At 32.8% G+C, this 18,966-nt stretch overlaps 1 protein-coding gene across 1 annotated transcript in view; it reads left to right on the top strand.

Annotated features, from left to right (window-relative positions):
• LOC128241480 (uncharacterized) overlaps window positions 1–18,966 on the top strand; it is a 40,703-nt gene that overhangs the window by 4,627 nt on the left and 17,110 nt on the right. The window contains exons 2-7 of the mRNA XM_052958439.1: window positions 2,349–3,395; window positions 3,680–3,742; window positions 3,846–3,908; window positions 8,071–8,133; window positions 10,412–10,463; window positions 10,809–10,918. Of these exons, the coding sequence (XP_052814399.1) occupies window positions 2,502–3,395; window positions 3,680–3,742; window positions 3,846–3,908; window positions 8,071–8,133; window positions 10,412–10,463; window positions 10,809–10,918 (1,245 nt within the window). The 5' untranslated portion in view covers window positions 2,349–2,501. The remainder of the gene's footprint in view (window positions 1–2,348; window positions 3,396–3,679; window positions 3,743–3,845; window positions 3,909–8,070; window positions 8,134–10,411; window positions 10,464–10,808; window positions 10,919–18,966) is intronic.

The raw sequence follows: 18,966 nt of genomic DNA, 5'->3' as shown, positions 1-18,966 counted from the left end.
TTTTTTTTAAGGAGTACATTGTATATATATATATATATATGTGTTTAACGTTCTGCAGAAATAATTAGGATCCCAAAGTGAGGGAACATAATGTTTTAAGACCTAAAGACAAGTAACAATTCTGCCTGAAGTATTCATTGTACTATTTATAAAGGAAGCACATAAAACTAAATCCATGAGCAAATATGTTTATGTGTTAAAATCATGACAATAAAAGGTAATTTTTGTATGTGGACTTTCAGAAAATATACCTACTTTCAATTTATATTATTGGTTATATGCTGTACATAAATTCTTCTTTCGATATCTCGTTAAGCGTGTTTTCGTAACAAATATGTCAAACAAACATCAACGTAGTGCTACCAAACCAAACATATATAGTAGAAGCTATCACTTGCAGACCTTACTTAAAAAAATAACAATATTGCGAAAAACACCTTTAAATCAATATTAACAGCAGGTCAGACTGAAGGCAGACAACAATTGTGTTTACGTAAGAGCACTAGTCGCCTCTCTTTCCGGGTAACTGTTCGTTCAAAAGTGTACTATATCGCACAATAAGAGCGCTTTTATAAGGCTTTCATGCTGTTTGAAATGTTTTAAATTCATGAGTATGTTAAATTGTCGTACTTGCAAGTGTATAAGTTTTGAAGATTTCTAAAATGTCATAGTTTGATGTCATGATGTCATATTTAAGGCGGTAAGTTCATCGTTTTATTTGCTTGGGTTCGCTTACTGAGTCATATTCACTAGTACTGAGTGCCCATGTGAGAGGCCTACAATAACTATCCCATGCAAGGGATCGGATCCGGGACCTCTGTTTGGGAGGCCTTTGAGACCACCCGAGTGCAAGTTGGTTTTCCCCGGTCTTCAGTGAATATACGGTATAAACGATTTGATGATAAAAAAAATCATTCAATTTCCAAAATTTTAGCTTCATTCTTTAATACATATAGTACACTGATATGTGACGACTGGCGTGACTTATGTTTAAGCTTAAACGGTGACTATTCATATTCCTGTTTGTATCTTTCTTAAATGATGGTTATTTTTTATAACTCTATTGTCAAAATGCATATCCGTTTTACACTTTAAATTGATTTTTTCTGTACTTACTATTATTGTATAGGTAAGATGTCTATGGCAATGATTGAATAGTGAATGTTTATAACTATATAAACTATTATATCTATAGCAATAGATACGGTCAAAATGAGCTAAAATTTCTGAACTGGAAATAGCCTTTATCAACAACACAAATACACAAGTTAATGCATATATTGTTGTAATGTTTACACTGCTGAGAACCTTAGACACGTTACTATAGGACAAAACGTATATATATATGAGATTGAATGTGGGACGGTTCTGTTCGCCTCTAGATTCTTATAAATTTTATTCGACTGGGACCTAACTAGGTTGTTTCACTTTACGCCGAAAAGTAATGATTACCTTGTAGGCGTTTTGTACTCGTTGAAAACGATTTAAATATATCGTTAACTAGGTGTAGTAAATATCACTTTTAAATGTATTAACGTAATAATACCATGCAATGTTTATACCGAAACATATACACAATGATATAAATTACAAATTATGTTTTACAGTAAGCACATTAGTTAGCATAAATGCTTCTATTTCTGACCGCGGCGTATGTGCGTCTTGTTTGCGGTCACCAATCCCAACAATTGGGTTTTCATCTTGTACTCCGGATTCAACAGAACACAATATAACTCTGACTTTGCATGACATCGTGCTAACGAAAGAGATCAATAAAATGTTGTAGAATATAATGAAGTTGCCATATAATCAGCTTGCCGTAAATATGATGCGGTGTAAGAAAGGGAAAACGTAATGTTGTTTTAACAACGTTGTATGTTTATTGTTGTTTTTCTGTACTTCGCCATCACTTTTACGCATTAATGATACTCGTCCATCATGCAATTCGCATATGCATCTTTGTTATATCATACACATTGGTGTAGCTTAACATAACACTTTCTCATATACAATAATCGATCGTTAAACATATATTTAAAACGTCTCAGTTCTTGTTACGCCTTAGTGTTAAGGTTTAAAACGATTTCTACGGAGTAAAACTGTTCATAATCTGTACAAACGTGATTTTATTGACAGCTTTACATCCACTTTACTCGATATTATCTCGTTTAAAAACATGAGATTACATTTTAACCCTAAATGAACGATTGATACTAAGTCAAGTTGTTACTTATATGTTTAAACGTAATTTCAGTGACAGCGTTAACTGCACTCAGCTTTATTACACACTCTTTATTATATTGTTATTCTCGTAATCTTGCTAATCATACATGTATTTATGTTTTCAGTGATTCATGTTCTCATATGAAAATATAGGTTTTACAGTGAAATAATTAATAATATTTTACAAATAATCATAACTTTATCCCACAAACCACACTTGCGCATTAAAGAACGTTTTCACTTCATTCCTTTTATCTTAAACTGCATTAGCAAATGACATGGCATCAAAACAGATTCAGTGTGAAATGTGTTGTAATGAAAATGCAGTTGGATATTGCGAAACTTGTGGATACCTTGGAGAATCTTGTATAGATATTCACAAGACAGGAAAGGTGTTTCAAACTCACAATGTCAGTTTGAATGAGGAAAATAGTGTAAACCCAATTGTCGCCAAGCGTGACATCACCGAAGAAAGATGTATGCAGCACCCGACAGAGAGAACGATATTTCTTTGTAAAATTCATGATTCCATGCTTTGTGGCAGATGCTTCCATTCGGAACATCCTTCTTGCCTGAAAGAGGTTATTGACTTGTTGCATGAAGATGTAAGCATTGATTGCAATAAAGTCAACTCGATGAAATCACTGTTCAATGAGCTAAAAGCAGAAATTCTGTTTATGAAAGATGAAGCAGAACACAGTAAGGAGAGCTACAAGAATAATGCTGATAAATGCGTGGAAGAGTGTATGGAATTAGGAAATAAAATTAAACAACAAGTAGATGAATTGACAGGAAACATTAAAAACGGAATAAGAGAGAAATATGAAGAAAATGTGAACACATATTCCTATATTACTAAGACGTGTGATGAGAAAACCAAATGGTGTGACAATGAAGAAAGCAAAATTGATGATTTTGTTGACAATAAAATGGCTGGGCGCTTGTACCTCGTGAGTAGACATTTGGAGAAAGAGATTTCGGACGCAAGATCCCACCTTAAAGAAATCAAACACAAACGCACGTTTAAAGGTATTAACTTTAAAGAAAACAAAGTAGTTCTGAAATGTGTGTTTGAGGACTTGGAGGAAGTTTGTGAACAATACGAAGAAGTCACAGGAAGCGACGATGGACATGCCAACGATGTTGTCGCATTGATCACGGAAATAAACAAGGTATCGCTTACTGTGTTCATTACTATATAGCATTATTACAACTCAATTACAAGTTCACCATCAACAAGAGTGTCGATTGTTCATTCAATGAATTACTCTTCACTATATATTTTACTAAATAAAACTGAAAATTACTGAAATTTGATTTATGATATGGTTTGTCAAGTGTATCTGATTGCATTGTTTTTATTTATAAGTATATCAAATGTGACCACATCTGACCGATGCTATTATCATTTTTATCAAACGTGTATCATATTATGTTCTATGTTTGCACATTGTAGACACGGCGAGAGCTAACTGTCTTGTTGAAAAACGCAAGAAGTGAATTAGACGAATCAGAAAAGGTTTGTACAAGTTTAAACTTTCGATTTAATGTTAATATGAATAATATGCATTATCATAATTTATACTGATCACTTATGTAACGAACTCCATATTTGTTTACAGACAAGACAGTCACTGCGTAATGAGCTGAAACAAGTACAACAAGACCTGGATGATTCAGAAAAGGTGAGATGTTGTACAAAACGTCCATGCATATTTCATTCAATTGTCCATGTAATCCTGACAACATGGCGCTCAGGGAGGGGGTCATAATGTTTGACAAACATCTCTTGTTAATGTACTTATTTGCCTTCATATTTGTTGTAAAAATGTAGTGTGTTGACATGTAATCCAGCCTTAGGCTAGTACAATAAAACATATTGCTTTAAATGTTTATACTCCATTACCCGGTATCCAAATTTAAGGAGTTCGACTGGATGAATGGTTACCCTTTTCTAAAATCCGGTGAAGATTTGGATGAAAACAGTGGAAGGATTTATTTTTTTAGTTTAGAATATGGCTCCCGCTAACGAACAAATATTGCCCGTTGTGTTTGCCCACAGACACCGTTTTCGTACTGTAGGTCTTACTAACGGTGAAACCACTACTATTTAAAATGACCAAATCTGACCGATGCTATAATCATTTGTAAAAACGTGTATCATATTTTGCACTATCTTAGACACGGCGAGAGCTAACTGCGTTTTTGAAAATGCAAAAAATGAATTAGACGAAACAGAAAAGATTTGTTTGAAATTTCGATTTAATGTCAGTATAAAACCTCCGTGAAGTAATTTAAAGCGACAGTCCGCAAATCGGGCAAATTAGCCATGAAAAAAAATAAAATTCATCTATGTGTTGATAAGCATTCCTGACTGACGAATCCAAAATTTTTTTTGGTTCAAATCGACCTAGAAATGAGTTTTTCGTGTCATTTTCAATATCTCTTCTTAACTATCGGCCCCCGAGAGTTAACGGTTATATAAATAGAAAAAACAGTGGGATTCCAAAGTTCTTGCGCATGCGCAGGGCGATACTATTTCCCGGTCTCTCCTCGTAAAATCCGGTCTCATCCGGTCTCATAATTCCCGGTTCATAACTTATGGCCCCAGGCAACGGATTTTGTTGCTGATGTTTATAACACGATTTTGACAATCTTATTTGTTTTTATATGTAACAAAATGGTATAAAATATATAAACATTATGTCTTAATTTATGCAATTTGTTATAGGTATACACTATTTATGCAATTCGTGTTAAAGGTGTAGAGAAAGATGCGATGCAGTACAAATGCTCATGTTTTTTGCATAAAAGATTGTGGACGGAGTATGAAGTAACTTAGAATTGCACCTTTTAAATTATGTTATGTTATGTTATTGTTCTTCCTTTTATGTTTACCCCCCGACATAAAAATTTTTAAGCATAAATGATTACAATTGAAAAATTCCATGTTTGCATATCCGACTCATATCGATACGATACGATATGTTTATTGCGTAAAACATTATACAATGTTCATCGCATGTAAACAAGTAAATCAATGAATGGAGAAAAAGTACACAAACACATTTTCTGGAGCTAAAAGTTGCAATGTTATAACATCCTATTATAGTAATTATGCGTGTGCTTAGACATTAAAGCTACTAGATGAAGAGTGTTTCTTTGAAGTTGTGCCATTCTGAAGTAATCAACACATTATGTCCACATTTTTCGTTTATAATTTTGTGCTATTCGCTAATGCTAGGTTTATATTAGGCCACGATTACCACGATGTCCCCGATTCCAGAGCATCGTGGCGAACGTAACAGAGCGTGGAGTCGAATCGGGGTGATCGTGGGGGAGCGTAACGGAACGTGGTTGAATCGGGGACATCTTGGGCAACATACTTACAACATACTTACAACATACAAGAATCTTTATTTAAAGTCGTCATGATCGGTGGAACTACGATGCTCCTAATTTATAAAAAGTAACAAATCTCAGCTTATAAAAGTTCCACGACTTCTATAACAACCAAATGTACATGCCTGTGGTGTCTTTGCAACTGCTAATGCTGTGGATTTTTGTTTTAAGAATGGCTATGCAAATACAAACGTCAATTTCGTTGTAAGTGAAATGAGGGAACATCTAGTCAGCTGTCTAGAAAATAAAAAAAAAATCCGTTTTATAGAGAAAATGAAAAGTCGCGATCCCTATGAATTTCAAATTAAAAACATTCTGTTCATGTGAAATGCCAGAATTCGTCGATAATAGTTATTTGCGAAAATAGAACATGCAGGAAAAGATTCCACATGAAATGCGTCGGCATAAAAATTAAAATTAGACGATCAGTTGGCAGAAATACATAAGGCAACTGGTCGTGGAAGCGCATCTGCTGCAACAAAATCAATAGTTAAACAAAAGAAGGATAATAGAATTCCTGAAGTACTGAGATAACTTACAAATTTGATTTACATGTAGTCAAGCATTGTTATTTTTTGTATTACTATTATCAATAGTATACTTATAACTGAATTTAATATGAAAAAAACACACACTCAATGTGTTTGTTATTCATGACATTAATTTCAGTACATGTGCATATTTCATGTTTTTATCTTTGCCTAAATTTATTTTATGTTTTATTGATATAAAATTTGAAATAAATAGTGACATAATTATCATCAAATATCTAATGTTTTAATCAACTGTAATATTTTGTAATCCTATTACCCCCCGCGGTCTTTAACACCTTTTTGATCACGCCCGATAGCTATTATAAAACAGAGACCGGAGGAGACCGGGACCGGATGAGACCGGGACCGGGAAATAGTATCGCCCCCAAGAGTAGTCGGAAAAACCGTAGACCTACTTTCTCTTTTGCCGTCTAAAAATAGCAACTTTCGGCAATTTTCAATTTGTTAAATCTAAGTTATTAAAGCGATTTTTTAAAAAATAATTGCGGTTCAGTCGGTCTGAAACAATGTGGAACTTATTAAAAACTTTTGAAATACGGTTACTTTTGCGGACTGTCGCTTCAAAACAGTTTTTGTCTGTCTGTCTTGTTTGGTAAGATGGTTGTCTCCAGTTAAGTGTCTATTTGATATTAGTTTTGTGTCTTTTTACAGGGTGTTCGTGCAAATGTATTGTATTATAAAGCATAAATATATAACACAGTATTTCCTTTCCTTGAAGCATGTAAATCCTCGATAGAAAAAAAATCAGACACTTTTCGGGATATCCAACTTTTTTATTTTACTGTACTGGGGCATCAGTTGTAAAATATGATTGAAGAGCGCAATCGTCAGGACATCGGAATTATATAATATTAATTTGGTCGAAATCATACCATCGGGTTTACCAATCCGGTCAATTTGTAATTATAATGGTCAGACCCTTTGCCATCGTTGCCACAATATATTTACAATGCTGTGTGTATACAGGACCGGTGTTATACTTGTGCATAGGAACACTGTTTAATGTTTTTATAAGTCTGATATTATAACGTGTTGTTTTTAATACGAGCTTGTCAAAGTATCATCTTTGAACGTTTCTGTATAATTTTTTGTTGCATGTATATCCATAAAATTATTTATGCTAAACAGCACCATTGAAATACGCTACTAGTTTCACCCGTTATGTCTCTGACACAAAAGGTGTTCGAAAACAAGTAGCAACAGAGTGGTGATGAATCCGATAAAGTAAAGCAATATTTTATGACAATTGTATGTAAATAAAAACAAATGCTTTTCCTTGCTAAAGTAATTCATGATTTTTCATTTTACTAGATACAATTTTGATAAAAAAATGTGAACATTATGTTAAATATTTGTATGTGGTAGTACACGCTATTAATTTTCAGTTTCATTTTATAACTTATAATTAATAATTTGGCAGACTATGGCGGAAAAAAAATGTTAATAAAAATCAAACTGTAAAAGCAAATACTGTTTTATAAAGTTTGGAATGTGCCGCATTTGTAGTTAACACGCTAATATTAACATTGGCTTTCTAGAAAAAAAATGTATGCAAATTGTTTGGTACTTATTTGTTTTATTTATCATCTACATCGTGCAGAGTTGAGTTGATATTACAAATACTTTAAACGTTAGGATAAACTAAGTGGAAAGTTTGAAATAAGTCAACATCAAAGTTTTTCCAGGCCTGCTACCCCAATTTCACACAAACATAAATCCAAGCAAAGACGTTTTGGAATGCTAGTATCACCGTTCATCTGATAAGAGGATTTCAAGAGGGAAAAATGGCTTATCGTATTATTCGTAGGTGTTTAGTTTTATTTGTATGTATTATGTATTGTCATAATTAATACGGATTACTAACGTAACAAAGCCCCATTCATGTTCACAGACAAGAAAGTCACTGTGTGATGAGCTGACACAAGTGAAACAAGACTTGGATAGATCAGAAAAGGTAAGATGTTGCCCAAAAAAGGATCTGTTCATACGAAAAAAATGGCCTTACTATCATAAAGATTACAGAATGTCAGGTTTCATCTAAAATTAATTATTTGGCGTTAAGAGAGAAAATAATTGTGGGAATCAGATGAGGATTCGTAAAGAACATCAGACATTTTAAGCTTATCGAACATTGAAAGATTCTGCATAATACATTCAAACGTGTGAATACTTATAAGTCACAGAGTCGAGACTATACCTTAAAACTTGATATATTCCTGGCTTTCTGTACCCCAACATAGGTAATCCGATCTTTTGCATTTAGGGTTATAACTATACTTATTGTTATCAATTTGATGGATAGACATGATACCCAGCCTAATGGATATTTAGACAAGATAAAGGAAAGTTGTTAGTTCGCTTTACCTGGGATAGACATGATTACCGAATACACAATTTGATTACATACGTATTGATACAAAACTTCTTTCAGTAATGGCATTTAAACACAGTTATTATTCTGCTTGAGTTTTGACATTGAAATTTTAGGTATCCATCAAAATAATATTATTTGTGTACTAGTTTGACATGATATTATTGTGGCAAAGATTGACGGTCAATCTTACCTTGTAAAATCAACTATGTAGAATTGGATGTATAGTGAACCTTTTCAAAATGTCCCTTCCGGCATATACGTTGATAAAATTAGTTTAAGGGTTCACTTTTATCGTTACTCTCGTAAACAAACGCATACTGTCCGTCCTATTTGGCCACAAACCTCGTTAATGTACGTACTGTAGATAATGCTTATTGAGAAATCACCGCCCGTTAATCTTGGCATGCAAGTATAATACTTGAATCTGTATGAAAAAGACCTTTACAACTATTTCCTAATTGTAATTCAATAATTGGCTTCTTACAGGATTATTTACATCTAAACTGCTACTGTTAACTTAAGGGTGATATAATATCGCCTGTTTTTCTATCCTATTGTATCATGTTAAGTGTACACATAAAGACGCTGTCTGCACTTGTGGCAAGGTGTTTTAATAGATAAGATATTTCAGAAGTGAGTGATTTTTGTAGAAATTTTCAAAATGTAAAAACCAACATCTTTCGGACCTAAACAACCATGTGTTTTAATATATGATGCTTAATTCAACGCTCGGCATAATATTAATTTCATTCAATGTCTTTTCGAAAATTAGCTACCAAACGTTTTGATTAGTCTATATTTCTAGATAGGAATCATGAAATAAGTGGTCATATATTATATACTTCAAGTTGTGTAGACTTGTTCATTTAAGAATTTAGTAAACTACATGAAATTGAAATTGAAATAATTAGTTTGATGATAACTACATCTTCATCGTCTATACAATAGTGTGGCCATGCAGTAGTTGTACAATAGATTTAACATTTGTAGGTAGCATAGGTGTTATCGATGGGACAAAAAGAAACTACATATTACACATAACTACTTAAAATGTGTTGAAATATTTTGAACTTGATGAGTTAAACCTTACCTAACACACTAACTGGGTAAAATGGATTATCGACCTGTGTTAGATTAGTATTATCATAGTGTTTCGGAGAGGAAAACAGCCAAATATATTCATAGGTTTCACATGCGTTGCTGATTAGCCAAATACCACAAAACAATATCAATACGCTCACTACATGCATTGTAGAAATACTGTTCCCTGATATATATTTACTACTTTAATTTTGTTAATAATAAAAATGCATACAAATAGTGATTAGTAAGCCTAATATTAGCACTTTACTTTTAAAGATGTTTGCTATCTATATTGTGACTTCACTTGTTATATGTTCATGACGTCGTTTCCTGTTTAGCACACTAAGTACTGAAAATTTAAAAAAAAACTGTGTAATGGAATCGAGAAGAAGTATCACGTATAAGATAACCACTTCATTCAAATAAAACAAAATAAGTATTAAACGTACGACTTGCTGGATAATGTCCGTTATGCAATAAATAAAATTCCGTTAATAAACCTACTGGAGGATATAAGAGCATTATGAATTACAAATAATGTTCTTCTCCTTCTAAACAGCAAGACATGCACTTTCTCAAAGTAACCCACTCTTTGTTAACGTTAATCGAACATACTGCGAACAATGGATACACATATATTTGGAACGATTAACTTTCAAAGCTTATTACTTTACCGAAAACGAATTGTCCATTGTTGCCCAATCTAATCTTAATACCTTTTTAGAACATTTTAATTTTGCTTTATAACATTGCAGTGTGTTTCTGTTTCTTTAAGGAAAGAGCTGTAGTTCAGGCGATGTTTCCACAAACCAAAGAATACTTCAACTGTAAGTTACCCTTAAATGCCTACGTTCTCTACAAGTACATTGACATCAGTAATTGACAACCGATTGTAACATTTTAATATTTTATGAATGCAAAATGAATACAAAAACATTGCTTTATAATACTTGAAAGTTACAAAAGGTTTTTAGTATAAAACTAAATGTTAGTTGGTATATGTTGTTCATTCAGTCAATAATGATATGATTGTTTAAGCAATAAGACATGCGGTGCCTTTTAGTATGTTGTTGAATGGACATTTTTGCTATTAAAAGAACATTTTCGAAAATATAAAGCGTGTTCAAACTCGTTATTTAGAGGACCGTTTTTTATGCAAATTTGTTTCTAAGGGACTCAACCCACTGGGACAGTTGAGGTCAAAACCAGCACAGAAACATGGCATTTTGGCGAAGAACCTATTATCTTGTTTGTTTTTACCTTCCCGGATGGCATTCAGACGGTAATCATTTTTTTGTAATTTCTTTATTTTATCCTTAATTTTTGTTTCAAGCTGACATATACTTGCAAAACAACAGATTGGCATTCTTACAATGTAGCATCATATAAGTGTGCACGTTCACCAGTGATTTGTGCATTGCATGGAAATCCTGCAATTTACAGACTGATTCTCGTGTCATAAAACGTGCCATGTTTTTAAATAGTTTTCCTATCTAAAATGAAATGTATCTATTTTAGAAAAAAACAAATTAGGTAAAATACTAGTGTTATTAATCGAGGAGATTTACGAAACTCCTATGCAATCGGAAATACAGGCAGTTGGGACAGATCAGATAATATGCCTGGTGTTACATCGTAAGCGGCAAAGAGTACGCTTATTTATGCAAGACAGAGTTACAATATTGTTCCATTTCGATTAAGGTCAGTATATAACGTTTAGAGCCACGGAGATGTTTTCTGTGATAAACAGTATTTCAACCAATATATTTGTGTATTAAATTCACTCATCTCGGACGGTATAAATATTAAGTATAGTAAAACGCAAAACCCCTACTTAAAGTGGGATAGTGCAGTCAGTATTTAACACCGTCACAATAACCATTTAGGATTTTTAAATGATAAAATCTTAACGCAAAGTTTAAACACATTACAGGCCCTTTAAGATTCTAAGTGTTGATACTTCAGTCCGTAAAAGAAAGACATCAGTACAGATAACGGTATTCACAATGTTTTTTTCGTGTAGTATATATATATTTTTTTCAAATCATTAAATGCCTCCAAAAATTATTCTCGTGAACGTAAATATTTGTTTGGGTCAACAAGATTTGTCACGAAAAATCATATCTTACACAAGTCGATGTAAGTTAACTATCGTTTTATGATGTAACGTACATATTTCCTGAAATGTAGTGTAACAGTGATGAGTGTCAGAAATATTTTCCATATGTGTGTCCGATAAGAAATAGTAGAACTACCTGCCTGTTTAACAAATAAGTATCTTAGCTTAATGACTAGCACGCCTAGAAATCTGAATGGAAATGAAGAACGTTGATCGGTTTTTGTCTTGAATTTAATTCTGATGTTATTCAGATAAGATGACGTCATAACTTGAACAAAATATCATGACGTTATTTCCTGTTGCGAAACATGTAGTCCGGGACGTCATTTATACCGTTTGCGTTACGAAAACGTTTCATATGTGTGATCATTGGAAAACATTCAAAATGTGACCAATGGATAATCACGACAAAATAAGGTTATATGAATTATGAAAATTAAAATATGTGAAAAATGTATATGAAAAAATGGCCTAACTAATGTATCCCCCCCTATAAGCAGATATGTTTTCAACATTAATACTATTCCCACCATAAACACTTAAACCTGAGATATAATTGTATGAATGACAAAACGAACATTTACAGTCCTAATAATGTTATTACAATAGTTGCTGATATTTACAGTATATATCGTACTATGCATTCATGGTTTTATTATATGTACGACTGTTGAACAAAATATATAAAACACTTTTTTATGACAAATTATCATTTCTGTAACAAAATAGAGCAAAAGAAACAAAAAATTGTTGTACAGAATTAATATTTATTTAAATATCTATAAAAAGAGTTGTTAATTCATATAATAAAACATTATGATGCACATTGTAAATGTAAAACATAACTTAAGTACAAGGACATATTTTTTAATTTAATTATATATATTTATAATTATTTATGATAACTGAATAATAATATCTCTTATAATAGTAATCATCATCATAAGTGTTGAATACTAAGCACGTAACATATTATACATGTCTATGAATATCATTAATAATAACACTCAAAAAACAACAGTTAATTTAACCAACAAAAAGATCCAACAAGTACTAGCAATGGGAATCCAACCAATACGACCTGACAACCTACAGTAGCAGTTCAATCATCACTTCATTTTGGTCAAATCAGGCACAAGTAGGTATCCATCCATTAAATGCAGTCCAACCAACACTTAATTGTGCTTCCATTAAATATTGTTCAACCAAAACTGGTAAATCAACTGATTATAGCTGTCCAAACATCAATAACTGTCTATCCAACAGTGATTCAAATAACACTAGTTGTCCATCACACATTCTGTCCAACAAGCAGTCCAAACAACACTGGTGGTCCAACCAACACTTCCGGTCCAACCATTTATAATTGTTCAATCAACACGTATGGTCCATCCAATATAGCGGCCCAGTAAGCAATAAATGCCCAACCAACATTAGTGCTTCAACAGGCACTAGCTGTCCATCACGTTGCTACCAATCTAGCAGTCCAACCAATTGTAGTGATGTTCTTCATTGAAAGTAATGATCTCAGAAGATAACATCAGCATATTTGAATAATATCTGTAAAGAAAGGAATGGAACATAAAAGTATATTTTTTATAAAAATAGTAAATAACTCTCAGACTTATTTATGGATGGGGTTTAAGACAATCTGGACAATTTAAGTGCAGGCCTGGGTGTATGTGACTAGTCTTCATGTGGCCATCATAATATTTAAACATAACTAACTAGTAACAACTTATTCAGAAGACTAGACAGGTGACAGCATGACATAAATACTCTTTCTAAGTAAAATGTTTATTACATAGCAATAAAATACACAAAGCATTATAAATATCATACCTTATATTGATGAGGATTTATAAATGTTCATTCATAAGACTATTAGTTATACCTGGTCATGTACATACAGATTCCTTATATTAGATTTTGATGGTCAGATAGTAAAACAGACTAATGTATTATTTGTATTGATTTTCAAGTAAAACAGACTAATGTATTATTTGTATTGATTTTCAAACAAATATTTTAGAATAGATGGGAATTATTTGTTGTTAATAATACTCCAATAAGAATAGTACCGCAGTCTTTTCTGAACCATCTACCCCACCCACCAGAACTAAGTGTCCAGGTAAACAGTCAAGCGATTTATAGCTCAAATAACAAATGTCATTCAAATAGTATCACAATAATGTAATATAAATTCATTAAAATGACAAATCTAATATAAATAAATAAATTATAACAAACCTGGAATGATAATTAGTCCGTATTTATCGCTGTTATTGTACTTCGTTATAACCCGGAAATAAAAAGGAAGCCACCCTGGACCGCAAAGGATTATGGTCTATTGGAAAGTCGAAAATTTTGTCGAAATAATGCGCCAAATAAACTGAAGTGTTGTTTCGTTTATTAAAGGTAAGTTCAAGCAAAGTTAGGGGTATACTTCAATTACATTTATAAGGATCTTTTACGCTAACATTATTGTTTAAAATAACATAGCAACCTTTTAAAGTAATGAGCAAATATGTTTTGTTGTAATACATTTTAGCGACAAACGTACGAAATACGTTTTTGTAGAAACACAGTTAAATGAATGTTTGTGACTAGCGTACAGCAAATACTTCATTGTTATATATTTTAACAGCTATAATATTTGTTACTTAATGTAAGTAGGCTATTTTTGTCTAAAAAAAGAATAAATTGCCATAAATGTCCGGCAGTGATGCAAAAGTGGGTGGGGAAGGTCAAAAACTAAAACGTTTAAAAAGTCCTTATATAGTTTTGAGGAACGATCTTTTAGGGGAGTGAAACATCTATTATTGGCAACATGTTTTGGTGTATTAAGTTATAGTTAAGTATCTGAAATGTTATTTCGTCTATTTTGGCCGGCCTAAGTGAGCTAACAAAGAAATCATCAGTCCACAAAAGAATCAACCAGGGAAGGAGAAAAACATTCAAAGCTGCAAATTGCCAAATCCATCGGTGAGTAGACTATTTTTAAAGCACATGGTAAGATTTCCATGTTGCAATGGATAAATGGGTATGAATCATGCATGCTTGTGAAATATTGAACCTCAAAACTAAGTAGAAATTGATTTTTTTTAACATTTTAAAGTTTGGTCCTTCAATGGGCTTTTGCATCGCTGCTGACCCTTGACCTTTTAAAAAACCACTATGCAAGCAAATTATGGTTTAGTGTCTGAAATGTTGTTTCGTCTATTTAAGCCCGCCTAAAGGAGCTAACAAAAAAATCATCAGTCCACAAAAGAATCAACCAGTGAAGGAGAAAAAACATTCAAAGCTGTAAATTGCCAAATCCATCAGTGAGTAGACTATTTTTCAATTCCCATGGTAAGATTTTCATTCTGATTTTGAAAACAATATGGTGGATGTGTGGCGTGGATTTTATTTGTAACGGACAAACACTTATAAAAATATTTCTTTTAAAATAAGACTCAATAAATTTGAGCACTTTAGTTTGAACAAATACAATAATCTATCATTAATTTATATACCTGCGACATTGAAATCCTAATTCGCACTGATTTGATAACCAACTGGCTGTTAGTTATTGGAAAATTTGGCAGTACAAATAAAAAAAGAAATATTTTTCAGGTTGGAAGATGGATGTCAAAGTCACAGACTAAAGCTTCCAGAGTTAAAGAAAGAACACTTCAACAAAAACAAGCACGAGAAGAATGACTGCAAAAAAGCTTTTCGCAGATTCGTTTCCTCATCAAGTGTATTTAAAGAAAATGGACCTGTCTACAGAGACTAGATGTAAATGTCAAGGACTGCAATGAGCAATTCAATGACTCCTTTCTAATTGTGTCAAGTGTCATAAAAAATAAAACTGTTATAAATGGACGTGTAATAATGATGAAATTATTACCCTGTTGCGAATAACATTAACTATTCATGAACTTAGTTCATGAATGACATTTTGAAAAAAATCATGTTCATGAACTGTCAAGTGGGAGTTCATGAACATGATTTGTCCAAATTGTCATTCATGAATAGTTTATGTTTTTCTTAAAAAGCACACGCCAGGGGCTAGAATAAGGTTAGGTGAATAATTCAGGGTCCTCTTATTTAAACTTCAGATAGGCTTGCACAAGATCGCGAAGTGAATTGTAACGAGCTTATTAAGCTCGTAATATTGCTCATACAAGCTCGTAAAGCTGCCCATGACGAGCTTGTACAAGCTCGCGACGTGAAATGTAACAAGCTTGTCAAGCTCGTAAGGCTGCTCTTGACGAGCTTGTACGATCTTGTTTTTAAGCTTGTACTATCTTAATATTGAGCGTGTACGAGCTTAAACGAACACGTACGAGCTCGTATTTGTTTCAATTACGGCCCATAATAGCTTAAAGCTTGGGCGCGCTTGCTCGCGAACTAGATTGGGAAGTTGATCGTACGATCCCTTGACAAGCTCGTCTTCTAGCTCGCGATATTCATAAGGGATGTTTATGGTGAAAGGTTTATGTTTTATGCAAATTCATTATATAAATAATCTATTTGTTTTCACTTGTCTATACAAAAGCGATGTAATATACGTTTGTACAACTTGATATAGTATGTATACAAGAATTGTGTAAATGATATGTTTTTTATACTTTATTGTTGAGGAGCTTATGGGTAATGAGGCCTAACATCTAGTAGTACAATACACATCCTGTAAATCTGGATGCCAAACGGGTTTCTGAGTTTTTCCCAAGTAGGAGGGTTTTATCTCAGTTTTTTTCTCCGTCATTCGACCAGGTCTGTAAGCTCCATTTTGTCAAGCATGTTGTTATATAGACATACTTTTGTCATGTTGCAAGTTCATGCTGTATGTGTTAATCGGTTGCCAAACTGCTTCTTTGAATCTTCCTAATTAATATCATTGACATAAAAAAATTTTTTTTTATTTCTATAGGAAGTCATAGAATGTCATTCAGGGAAATGATTTTTCGGCTTGTCGATGCCGTTTCAACTGAAATCAACTGAATTCTTGTATCACACGATTGTCCTTAAACCAATTTTATTTTTATCTAACTGAAAAGTAATGCCACTTTTACAGTTTATACATTTATTACTTTATGTTATGAGGTTATGAGGCTACTAGCACATTAATTGTCATCCCATACATGCACTCATAGATGTGATTCAATATATTCAAATGTTGTGTCTAATCTTAATCTTAAACAACACATTTAAACGTGGTATTTTAACAACACACATTTCTAATTGTTGCTTTACAACTACAGAACATTACGGTACACAGATCAGTTTGATAATGTAAACAGTGGATATTTCATGATGTCAGTGTTAGATTGTATCTTATTTCTCAATTTCTAAATACCCCGTTAACCTTTTGCTACACCCGAGGGACGTCTCTCGCCTAAACCTTCAATCGATAATTACGTAGACTGTTATTCCTTCATAAGAAGTCAAATATCCAGTGGTCACTTTTTACTGAAAAAAATGTTTGAAAGGTTATAAGACCAAACCAATCATGATTTGTGTAACATTAGTTTAAAAACCGTTCTACCTGTTGTATAGTTTGTTTCATGATTGAACATGGGTTCATGATACGTAAATGTCTAAAAACAGTCATTTTTAGAGAATATTACAAAAAACGGTGTGTTTTTTTAAAGTTTGTGATTTAATTTTTAAATAATGATGTAGACCTTACAATTCTGAATATTTTGGTACCCATTGTTATAGTTTTGAAATAATAAAATCTTGAGAACATGAATTTGGTGATTTTTCTGATATTTTATGGACTTAGTCTTTTTTCAGAGTTTGTTAAAATTTCTAAGTTCTTAATTATAGCTTGCTCCATATATAATATAATTTGTGGTCCAAGCTCGTGCAAGCTCGTAAAGATAACAAGCTCGCACCAGCTTGCTCTTGTCAAAACCTTGCGCGATCTCATACAAGCTTGTACGAGCAAGCAACAGGGGAAATTAAGATTGTGCAAGGTCGTAACAAGCTTGTCGCGAGCTCGTACGATCTTATTGAAAGAGCGGATTTTCATAAGGGATTTGCTTATAAAATTGAACAAACAATTGAATCGATGTGAACGTATCGGTTCCCCAAAGCTGAATTACTTTACATTCATATGCGCAAGAGATACTCGTTTGTATGAATCACTCGTGCTTATGAAATGCCACCTGTCGGTTATTCCATTATAAACAAGACAAATTAGCTTTCTTCTTATTCGTTTTACTCAAACGTCTTTCCCTGAATAACATTCTATAACCTCCTATAAAAAACAACAAAATCCATACATTTTCAATACTATTATTTTGGTCTCAGAGAAGCACCTGGGAAACCGATGAAATTAAAAGAACGGGAAATCTGATGTTAATAATCAATTATTTTTAATATGATGATCTTTTTCAAAATTTACCCATTGTGGATTGGTAATGACATTTTTAACTTCTGTTTGCAAACTTAATGTCGAAAACAAAGTTTAAAAAAAACTTTACTCATGTCGATTTTGCTAGATTCACTTAAACAAAATCCATGATTTTCGACATTTTGTCCTTAACTCCATCGTTGACAACAGACGTTTCACCAGCAGATCTTTATAAATGATCACTATATTTCTGAATATCGTCAATATGAGGAGCAAGTGTCATAATAAATTCATCTCACATGTTCGTATAAGATTTCAATAAACACCTTATACGAATAATCCCCCAACAGAGCTATTGAAAAAGTGTCTTCGGCTTCTGACGTCTGTACCAGGACACTTTTGAACAAAAAACTCGTAGTGTACTCTGTATAGGTCAGAGTTTATGAAGTATTTTTTTCGCGAACAAGTAACCTAAGGAAGCAGAGCGCAGTGCAGTGAAGCGACCGTAGTTTCTTATTCACGAAGAAATTATTTAATAAATTCTAGCGTTAGCCCCCCCCCCCCCAAAAAAAAAAAAAATAAATAAAAAATAAATAAATAGCTAAAATAAATAAATAGCATCAGCCATAAGTTTAAACCGTGCGCCTGTTTAAAAGACTTGTCAATCGATTCATTATATGCGCCTGTTTAAAAGACTTATCAATCAATTCATTATATTGTTACGTCATTAAATTAGCGTTGACTCTGAAAATACGCCTTTGCATATGCAAACATTAGGTGTGCCTATATGCGCATGCGCAGTTATAGCAATTAATTTAATCCTAAAGGGTCGTCTTCAGAAATAAGTAACGATTTTTTACAA

The sequence above is a fragment of the Mya arenaria genome, chromosome 7 (genome assembly GCF_026914265.1).
Source record: "Mya arenaria isolate MELC-2E11 chromosome 7, ASM2691426v1".
Taxonomy (NCBI): domain Eukaryota; kingdom Metazoa; phylum Mollusca; class Bivalvia; order Myida; family Myidae; genus Mya; species Mya arenaria.
This window is presented reverse-complemented; position numbering and strand designations above follow the sequence as displayed.